Source organism: Mesocricetus auratus, unplaced genomic scaffold (genome assembly GCF_017639785.1).
Source record: "Mesocricetus auratus isolate SY011 unplaced genomic scaffold, BCM_Maur_2.0 Super-Scaffold_6730, whole genome shotgun sequence".
In the NCBI taxonomy this organism is placed as follows: domain Eukaryota; kingdom Metazoa; phylum Chordata; class Mammalia; order Rodentia; family Cricetidae; genus Mesocricetus; species Mesocricetus auratus.
In genome coordinates, this window is record NW_024429184.1 from 44,489,644 (window position 1) to 44,501,219 (window position 11,576).

Below are 11,576 nucleotides of genomic sequence, written 5' to 3' on the forward strand. Positions count from 1 at the left end.
AGTTCCAGGCCAGTCAGGGCTACACAATGAAATCCTGTCTCAAATAACAATGAAAAAATAGTAACTTTTAAAAGTGTTTGAGCACTATATTAAATAAGAATAAAAGTAACTGTTCTGGCCTCATTCCTGAATTTAGAAGAAATCCCAATTTCTCATTTTGTAATATCAGTTATGGATTTTTATACATAACTCTTAACATGTGCAGGGCAGTGGTGATGCATGTTTACACCTTTATTCCTAGCATTCAGGAGGCAGGCAGATCTCTGTGAGTTTGAGGCCAGCCTGGTCCACAGGGCAGGTTCCAGGACAGGCTCCAACACTACAGACAAGCCCTGTCTTTAGAAAGAGGAAGAGAGAGAAAGAAAGAAAGAGAGAGAGAGGGAGGGAGAGGGAGAGGGAGAGGACACATTCCTTGTAGTCCTGGATTCCTCAGAGCATTACCATAAAGGATGTTGAACTTTGTCAAAATCCTTGCCTTCATCTACTGAGATGGTCATGTGATTTTTGTGTTTATGTGTTATGCTATACTTACTGATTTGGATAATTTCTGAATCAATCTTGTATTCCTGGGATAAAACCAACTTGGTCATGGTATGTAATCTTTTGAATGTGTTCTTGAGTGCAAGTTGCAACAATATTATTGCCATCATAGTCAACTTATTTTTCAGGGAGGGTTAAAATATATTCATAATATGAGGGGAAAGACGTAGTACAGAGTCTGCAGCTATGTTAGTCTATATTACCAGTTTAAGTCACTGTCACCACACATCTTTGTCTGGACTCTTCACTGCTTTAACAGCCCCATTCCTTCCCTGTGTGTGTGAATACATACATACATACATACATACATACATACATACATACATACATAGAGAGCGATATTACCAGTTTAACTCACTGTCACCACATATCTTTGTCTGGACTCTTCACTGCTTTAACAGCCCCATTCCTTCCCTGTGTGTGTGAATACATACATACATACATACATACATACATACATACATACATACATAGAGAGTGATATCCCCAACAGAACTGCCTTAGTAAATTACAGAAGTCTGTGTCTAAGGCTTTCCAAAATCAGTGTCACAGAAGTCACGAGGAAAGAAAATGAACTCTTCTAAAAAGGAAGTTTTAAGTCAAATACCAGGAGACCATGAAATGAAATCAAAACATAAGAAATAACCACCGGATTTTTCAACACAAAAGTCATTAGTGACTGTGACAGCAGGGAATGGCTCTGGGTAAAAGCACTTGCTGAAAAGCATGCCTAGTCAAGCTCAATTTCCAAGACCACAAGGTGGTGGGGGAGAAAACTGCTCCAAGTTGCATTCTACACATGCACCGTGTGTGTATGTAATAAGAAAAACAGGTCATGAATTTGAGAGTGAGTGGGGTTGTAAGGAGGAAAGAAGAAAGAGAAGAAATAGTTTATAACTCCAAAAATATTATTTTTTAAAATGGAAATTTTGTTGTTTTATTTTTGGCTATAGACCTTCCTGGTGAACACAACATGCAACAGATAGCTCTTTTGTCATTAATATCTATCTTCCATCCATTATTTTTTAATTGTGTACTAAATTTAATTAATTAGGGGTGGGTGCACATGTAACAGTGTCATTGTGAAAGTCATAGAAGAACTATCTGGAATCATTTCTCTCCTTCTAGTACACGAATCCCAGGGATCAAACGTGGGCTGTCAGGCTTAGTGGCAAGTACCTTTCCTTGCTGAACCATCTCACTGACAATCTGTTACTTTTTATGATTAAGTTCTAGCTCTCTGTACCTCTTACCCAGTTCTTCCCAGAGCCATCATAAACAACAGTTTTATTCTCAGTCCTCTTACATAATATTGAAATATGTTGAAGAGTTGTTATTAGACTCTCTGAAATTGATGTATCTTTCCCTTAACCATTTATTTTCCTTAAGACCCTTTGGCCACACTGGCCACTTTATAATCACTGTGAGTGCTCCTGTCAGAAAACACAGTGCCTAGAATGAAAAAAACAATTAATTCACAACACAAATGCTAGGGATGGTGGAATCTTTGGCATAGGAGTACACTTTCATTAATGTAGCCTAACATGCCATATATTATTGACAATGAGACACATTACTTGTGCATAAACAGCCCCCTGCATGGCCAAGAATAACAACAACAAGCCTAGGTTAACTGTCAAATATATAACCCACATCCTGGACTTGTGCAATGAATTTCTTTCTTAACCTAACTGTAGGAATTTACATTTATCCCTGTAAAAACTGCATCTTCTTGGTTTTGGCTCCTAAAACATCTCCAGTTGACCACGGTTAGATCAAATTCTAAAACCTGGTGATGTCCATGAACAAAGTATGTCAGCTTTTCCATTCCCTGCTTTTAATAATATACCTACCATTACTATAATCCTGTGGTGCCCAAACTTTAGTGACACCTAGAACTTGTCTTTTTCCTTTTTCTGAATTCAGTCAGTAATCAAACATTAACATCAAAATTCCTCATAGGTGCAAGTCTCACATTCCATTCCAATCACCCTGTTAGTACTGCCTGTGTCTAAGATTGCACAGCTGAATTGGCAACAAATGTGCTGTAACATTACTTCCAATCTCTCTTCTTAATCCTACTAGATTATGTCTAAACAACTGTTCAAATAATCAGTCCATAGAAAACTTTTCTGCCCATAGAATGCTATGTTTCCAAATACAGAGACCCAGAGGCAGACATTATGCAGAGAGACACCTTGGAACATACAGTCCTAAATGGGAGGTCTCCATCAAATTCCTCCCCTCGGAGCTCAGGAAACCCAACGGAAGAGGAGGAAGAAAGAGTAAGAGCCAAAGGAGATAACATAAAAAACAACAACTCAAGGCCCTCTAAATCAGAATGAGCAAGGCCATACAAACTCACAGAGCCTGAGACGAGGCGGCATGCACAGGGATTGCTCGCACTGGCACCAGGTCCTGTGAGTTTGTATGATGGCTTCCAATTCAGCATTTTATGGATTCCCTTAGACACTTTGTGATCTAGGGAAAAGTTACTCAAATTTCTAAGCCTCTATTTCTTTTTAAAATGGAGATAATGTGAGGTGGCAGTGGCACACACCTTTAATCCCAGCACTCGGGAGGCAGAAAACAGGAAGATCTCTGTGAGTTCGAGGCCAGCCTACTCTACAGAGCGAGTTCCAAGATAGCTAAGGATACACAGAGCCCTGTGTCAAGAAAAAAAAAATTGGAGACAATGATGTCTATTATTGTTCTTGACGTTGTGTTAAGGATTGAAGAGAGTACAATAAGATGCTTGGCAAATGAGCACTTATTTCACATTAACTATAATTGTTCAGGCCCAGAAGACAATGCATAGTGCTAAAAAAAAAAGAACTAGGTAATTAATATGTACATACATGTTGATAGTTCAATGACTTTCAGTTTTTAAACTTATTTGTTCTTAACAATTTGTAACTCTGACCTATCTTTTCACACATTTCTCATCACAGTCACTCTTTTATTAGACATTGGGGCACTGAGCTTGATTAGATTGATTAAACTACACCCACATACCCACTCCCCATGAGAATTAGACAAGGGCTCAGAAGCATCAGCAGTGTTCTCACGTCCAGATCAACCATGTGTTCCAGGACATGGGCATTCTCGAGGGCACTTGCTACTGCACCATCAGCTTACTCATAGAACTCTAACCACAGGCCAGAGATAGTAACTGGAACACAGTTAATAAAAGCTGTGCTATTTTCTCCTGATGTTTGGCCAAATTAACAAAGTCACTCTGTTCTGTAAGTTTTAAAAAGAAAAATATCTGACTGAAACTAAGAGATGCTTAAACACTTCTGAAATGGAATACTTTAGAGCAGTGGTTCTCAACCTTCCTAATGCTTCAATCCTTTCATGTAATTCCTCATGTCATGGAGTTCCCCAACCATAAAGTTATTTCATTGCTACTTCATAACTATACTTTTGCTACTGTTAATGAGTCATAATATAAATATCTGATACACAAACCCTGAGAAAGTGTTGTTCCACCAAAGGGGCCACTGCTTTAAAGGAACATTTTTGCATCCTTTAATACTTACAAAGCAATGGATTCCATCTACTGAATTAAACCTAAAATTAAAGCATAAAAGCTGGATTTGACTAAAACATAATACTTTTATTTTAAAAGTGTCACTTGTAATACTTTAAATACGCAATTTAGATGGGACAACAATCAATTAGAGCCAAGTACTGTCATGACTGACGAGATGGTCTCTATCAAGAGTATATAAACATTTCTCTGTGTGTTTCTCTCTCTCTCTCTCTCTCTCTCTCTCTCTCTCTCTCTGTGTGTGTGTGTGTGTGTGTGTGTGTGTGTGTGTGTGTGTGTGTGTGTGTGTGTGCTCGCGCGTGCTAAGAATGGCATTAGATCTGCTCTTAGTAGGCCTCAGGTATATAATACTAACTGCAGGTACATTATTGAATGTTCAATCTCTAGAACTTGTTTGTATTACATAACAAATCTGCCCCCTTTGATCTACTTATTGTCTCTTCCCCCTCAAACCCATTTAACTATCTTCCACATCTATCTCCATGAGTTTAACATTTTCAGATGTCATAAAAAGTGATATATGCATCATATGGTTGGGGGTTTAGGGTAGAAGTTATTATAGGAAAGGTGTTGTTCTATGTATCTGTCTATGCATCTGTTCATGCATCTGTTCATGCATGCATCCATCCATCCATCCATCCATCCATCTATATCCCAGACAGGCTTAGAACTGACTGTTTCAGAGAATGACTTTGAACATGGATCCTCCTGCCTCTATAGTTCCCAAGTGCTAGAATTACATAACATTATGTAACACATCTTTTTGTTTGTTTTTGTTTTTTGTTGTTTTGTTTTTTGTTTTTCAAAACAGGTTTCTCTGTAGCTTTGGAGGCTGTCCTGGAACTCACTCTGTAGACCAGGCTGGCCTCGAACTGACAAAAATCCTCCTGCCTCTTCCTCCCGAGTGCCAGGATTAAAGGCGTGCGCCATCATGTCCCCTCATTTCACTTAATATATCTATGGGGTTCATTTATTGTCAAAGTAGCAGGATTCCTTCCTTTCTAAGGCTGAATGGCTTTTTGTTGTAAATACATACACACCTTTTATTTATTCATACATTGATAGAAACTGCAGATGCTTTTGTGTTTTGGATGCCATGAATAATCCCACAATAAACATGTCCCACGGATGTCTCTTCTCATCAATCATACCATTCCTTCTGTATATGGACCCAGAGTAGGACTGTTGGGTAACAAGCTACTTCAAGTTTTCATTTCTTGAGGAAGCTATTGTGTTTTCAATAATGATTATACAAAATAAGAGTTCCATTATATACAAAGATGCCTTCTTCTTCATATCCTCACCAACAGTTGTCACATTTCACTTAACTATATCCATTCTAACATATGTAAGGGACATCTCATTTTGGCTTTGGTTTGCATATCCCTGATTATAATAATATTCAACACACTTTCATAGACATGCTTAGCTCTGTGTATGTCTTTTGAGAACTGTCTACTCAAAGTCTTTACTAGAAAACTATACAGTACAGGATTATACAGTACATGCATGCTTACTTAAAACAGAAAATACTACTATAATCACACCTTGCAAAAAAAGCAATTAACAATTTTACATAAACAACATTTCTCCAAGAACATCTGTTCAGTAATTGGCTCAAATTTGATGGGCCCCAAACCTTTTTGTTATTCCTTTTTGGTAAGTCAATGGTTATTTTATCACAATAATTTATATCTTCCTTATTTTTGCTGGAAATTTTATTTAAGAATATATATGTATGCACATATACATACAAGCATGTAACATGGATTTTAAAAAAGGTCATGGATTTCAAAGAGATCAAAGCAGGTAATATGAGAGGGTTTAGAGGGAGAAAAGCAGAGAAACAGTATAACTTCAAAAGCAAAAAAAAAAAGCTACTTCCCCTTGCCTCCACCTTTTTGAGTAGTTTACTATGGCGTACGTATTCCCTTTGCAATGTTCCTTCATTTCCAAACAAATGTATGAATCTTTGTATAATCATCCTTTATACATTTAGGTTGGTGACCACTAGAGACCAAGAGCTTTACTTTTGCTAACCGTCTGACAATAGCCTAAACACACCAGATCTCTTCCTTCTCCCTCTCTCCCTCTCTCCTTCCTCTCTCCCTCTCTCTCCCCTTTACTGCCTCCCTCCCTGCTTCCTTCCTGCCATGCCCTACATTCCCTTCCTTCCTTTCCCTCCACTCTCCTCTCCCTGCTTCTCTCTCTTCTCTTCTCTCTCCATTCACTCTTTCCTCACTCTCTTCTGTCCTTTCTATTAACAACTATGAGAACAACTGGCCATCTATACACATTCTCTGAAAGTTGCTTGTACAGTTTGCTAGCTTCTATTGCTCCTCTTACAAAGGAGACATAGATTTTGTTTATTTTCTAGCCTCGCTTGAACTCTTATGTAAGAAACATCACTACTTTAGGGAACAGCAAAGCTACAGAAAGCCATTAGCCTGAAACACATAGAAAGCACTCTAAAGACAGACCACAAGAGCCTAGGGTCAAACCAGTTGACTTCAGCACAGTATGATTTCTTAAAACCCTAAGCTAAGCCAGTTCCCTACTGGAAGAAAACAAAGGGAGTAACAAAAGTCAAAACATAGTATCTCTCCTAATAGAAGAATAAGAAAACAATAAAAAGCACCATGAAAAGAAGACAGTGTCATGGTATCTAGATTTTGAGGTTTCTTTTCTGAGGAAGTATACTTTGTAACTTGGGAATTTTTACTATACACCATTATCCAAATTTAAAGACATAATACAGACATTTTCAGAAATGCAAGGGACCTAAGTATTAACTACAACATATCCAGACTGGGATGATATATAGATTTATTATACTGAAAAAGAATGATAACCTGATGGTCACGTAGGCACATGGTTTTAATTCCAGCAATCCATGGGTGGCAGCAGAGGAGTGATGGAAAAGGACAAAAAAAAAAAAAAAAAAAAAAAAAAGATGAAAGGGAGAAGAATGAGGAGGAAAAAAATGGGCTATAGAAAACAATTGACTCTACTTCAGGATGACATGTCCTGGACTGACAGTAACCAGCAAAACTAGAGAACAATCAGCTTATTAAGGGCAGGAAAATGGAGGTTCCTAGAGAAAAATATCACAGAGAACAGGTACATTTGAAAATTATGTAGCATCACTTTGAAATAAAATGTAGCTGTGATAACAAAGATGCAAGAATTAAAGGACTAAATATGTCAGTATAAGAAACTGTAACCTAAGTATAAAGAAAAAAACATGAGATGGTCTAAAGGAACAAAAATGTATTAACTAATTCTCTCTGAATGACACTCATTAAGAATGCACACTGTAGAATTCTCTGAGAGGAGCCAGGCGGTGGTGGCACACGCCTTTAATCCCAGAACTCGGGAGGCAGAGCCAGGTGGATCTGTGTGAGTTCGAGGCCAGCCTGGTCTACAGAGTGAGTTCCAGGACAGCCTCCAAAACAATACAGAGAAACCCAGTCTCGAAAAAAAAAAAAAATTCTCTGAGAGGCAAAATAAAGCACTATAAATGCCACCAGAGCAAGGCCAGAGTGAATGGCACTTGTTGGCATTGGCAGTTTACACAGTGGGGAGTAGAGTGAGGCCAGGGCTACTGGAAGATCTAAATGTGTCATCACACTAAGTTTGAAAAGATAACTACAGAAACTAAGCTTAGCATGGTGTACTTGCCAGTGGAATTTGAGGAATAGTATTCAAAATGGACACACCAAGAAAAGGAATAAATTGAGAGTAATTATATATGAAAGTGAGGACTGGCATTCAAAGTGTCACAAAAGATTATTTAGTATAAGCTTTATAATAATGGTTTTCTTGTAACAACATGGAGAGCTATTTGAATAGGGATTCAAGCAGGAAAAGAGATTAGTTCAAGATTTTTAGTGAGAACTTACATTCTTTTCTACAGAAATTCATCTGTCCCATTAGAAAAATGGGAGTCCTTGTCTTATAACTAGACCTACACCTTTTGAAGGTACTATTAATAACTATCACTGAATATTAACCCAAGGATAAATGATTTGATAAAGGGTAAAGGAGGTTGTGTGGAGATGACAGTTTTACTCTTTTAGTAAGTTGCAATGACAGTTTATAGGTTCTCTCAGTGTTGGTGACTATGAAGAAGTCAACAGAAATAAAACTACATGGCTTGCCTTCTCTTAACCTCAACATTTTAGCAGCTGGAGTCAGACATTATCAGGAAGAAACGTTTACCATAAGCATCTGGGACTCATCCATGTCAACAGCTTCTCTTTAAGAAGGATATTCTTTATTTTAAATATTAACCAACTCCTAAGGGCTGTTTTAGAGAGAAATCCCTTTCCTTCCTATTCCTATCAGCCCTGTACTTGAAGTTCCAGTCAGTTCTAGGAAATGAAAAAGTAACTCCCTCCCCAACATGCTCAATGTGTCTTAATTCCATAAGTAAAGACTGCAGAATAGCCCCTGCAGGGGGATGGGCACAGTCTCGCCTGGAACCCCCAAAGCCTACTTCCAGATGTGAGCCCCAAGGTAGACAGACCACCAGACCCAGGCTTCCAACCTATTTCCAGATGACAGCCTGAAGGAAGATGAGCATAGCGAAGATCCAATTCTTATTCCAGATGTGGGCCAAAGGGCACAGGAGTAAATTGCAACATCTTTCCTGCCATGTGTAATGCCCTAAGCAAGAATGGCTACTCATGCCTCTCCAACAGCACTCCATATTGTCTCCAGAGAGCTAAGTCTCCAGAGATCAAAGTGCCATTACTCTGACACTCATCACTTGCATGTTTTTCAGCCTCAATGCCAAAAGACCTGAGCTTTCTCACCTGAGTCAAGGTGCTGAGCTCTGGGCACACTTTGGAGATAAGATTATTTTGCAGGTCTAGAGTCCTCAAACCAGGCAGCTTTTCTAGTGCTGAGGGCATCTTTCTTATCTTCTTCCCATTTAAAGTAATGATCTTAGTGTTGCTACCACCCTTCAGTGCTCTTAACAACAATCTCTCAGTCATGATTTTTGAAAAGGTAACCATGATGGAGGAGAGTTTCCTATTATATATCTTCAGAACATCTAATTGCAGAATTGTTGTGTCATAAAAACACAACCACCCCCCATTATGATGAAGGTAGGAGATATTAGATGATTTTCTAGCTAGAGAGGGGAAATAGCCACTGCAGGTTGGGCCAGAAAGCATAGAAGACAAGGATTGTGTATCTTATGGAAGACACATGTAAAATACCAAATACTGAGATCACACCAGGAGGCAGGATAAGCTTTGGGGGTCTTCCACCAGTTTGAGGTGAAGAATGCTGACTATCTGGGAGTGGGGGGAGTATCTAGAGTGGATTGAACCTTGGAGTTTATTTTTAAAAAAGAAAGAAAAAAGAAAAGAGAAAATTCATTAATCATTACTTGGAGTGGATGGGACATCAGCTCGGCCTGAAAACGAATAAAGAAGAAATGAATCAAGCATTTATTACATTATTCCAGTACAAACTGCATGTCAATATATTCAAATGGTTTACAGCTTTCATTCATATAGCAATTGCAACTAATAAATGAAAAAGGCCTTAGAAAAATCCATCATTTCTCCAAGTTCTACTGAAATAAAGAACCAACACAAAAATCAAACTTGACTGCTAGGTTGCTAGGAACAAGGTTAATAACCCCATTAATCATTGTAGCCATTTGAAACTGAAAACAGCATGTGGGATGAAATCACCTGATGGAATGAGGCAGAGTACAGATGAAATGCTCATGCATAAAACAAGACTTGCCTCTAATACAGCTTTGTATTCTAACCAACACCTACAGAAAAGAGTGGAACGCAAAGCAAGCAGAAGTCACCCTCAGGGACTCATTCCCAAGAACATGGGAAGTGTTAGATCACATGGTAATCCCTGAGTTTGCATTTGCATTAATTGAATAAAATTAACCTCGAGTCAGGAGGCTGAGCTAGCAACTAGTTGGCAGAGAGTAATCATAGAGCTTCAGAGGGCATCCAGGAGAGAGAGAGGCACAGGAAATAGTAGGGTGGAGTTTGGAGTGGTGCAGCTTTTTCTGGTTTGACGAAGAGGTCATGATATAAAACACTGCTCTATAAGGGAAAAAAATGAAGTTTCAACAACTGCATAATTAAAAATAAAAACTGTTCTGAAAATGGGCATTGAATATTAGCCAAATGAAATCTGTGTACATGGACAGAACCTTGATTTCAATAAAAACAGGAAATCTTTGATTCTGTTGTATACAAAATGGTATGATATGAACAGTAGGACTTATTTTACATGTAACCAACATTTAGAAATGCATACTGAAATTTTCAGATAAACTCTTTAAAATAATCTAGAAATAGAGGAGGCAGGTGAAGAAACAGATGGACACAATGTTGATAATTATTGATGCTGAGGAAGAGTTACACAGAGGGTTCTTTACACTACCCTACTGACTGGAGGATATGTTCAAGATGGCAGAAAAAAGAAAAAGCTGTAGTCAGTGACCTTTGATCATTAAAACCCCATCTATACCTAGACATGAGGATGCCTGAAGGCACTTGGATTAGACATGTTGCAAACTTAGATTATGATTTCAAAATATTTTAACATTATGATACTCTGCCCTCAAAATTTTCAGAACACAACTCTAATGCAAGAACTGACTATAAAGAAGTGAATGAGAGCGAGGCGGTGGTGACAAACACTTTTAATCCCAGCACTCGGGAGGCAGAGGCTAGCGGATCTCTGGGTTCAAGGCCAGCCTGGTCTACAGAGCTAGTTCGAGGACAGCCTGAGCTGTCCTGAACACAGAGAAACACTGTCTCCGTGGGGAAAAACCATAAACAAAAAATAAGTGAATAAGAAAGTTAAAAGGCTCTGCTCTTGGGGCTGGAGAAATAGCTCAGCAGTTAAGAGTACTGTCTGTTCTACCAGAGGTCCTGAGTTGAATTCCCAGCAACCGTATGGCGCTTACAACCATCTTTAATGAGATCTGGTGCCATCTCTGGCTTTCAGGCATACATGCAAGCAGAACACTATAAATAAATAAATCTTTTTTTAAAAAGGCTCTGCTCTCAAAGAAATTATAATCCAGTTGTAGAAAACAAATAATCATGATATCTATGTAAATCTATCTAGTCTAGTAGATGGGCACAGTTCCTATAGGCAAAAAGCAAAGAGGAGAAAGAAATGAGTAGGAGGGAGTTTACAATGTTAGGTAAGGACAACAGGGGAAGCCTCACTGGGAGGTACTTCCAACACAAGTACAGCTGGTACCACAGTTCTGAAAAAGGAACACTAACCTAACAACAGCATGACAAATGTCACTACCATCATAAGAAAAGCTGGTCATGAGTGGCTTCCAGCTGTCAGTATAGATAGAACCATTTATAGGCACTTAAGCACTGCCTTTTTTCTTTCAACCTTAGTTTATTAGAAAAACTATTAAGACTCTACACACGAAGTTTGTGTGGAGTTACCTTTACAAAGTCTTACTCTT

General features: G+C 38.5%; 1 protein-coding gene across 3 annotated transcripts in view; it reads right to left on the minus strand.

Annotated features, from left to right (window-relative positions):
- The window catches only part of Lrrc69 (leucine rich repeat containing 69), a 121,996-nt gene extending 111,174 nt beyond the window's left edge, over positions 1–10,822 (minus strand). The window contains exon 1 of one of the 3 annotated variants that reach the window (XM_021225288.2): positions 8,911–10,822. In XM_021225288.2, the coding sequence (XP_021080947.2) occupies positions 8,911–9,276 (366 nt within the window). In that variant the 5' untranslated portion in view covers positions 9,277–10,822. The remainder of the gene's footprint in view (positions 1–8,910) is intronic. The other 2 variants (XM_040741169.1, XM_040741174.1) reach the window with 2 other exon arrangements.
- Positions 10,823–11,576: the final 754 nt, after the last annotated feature.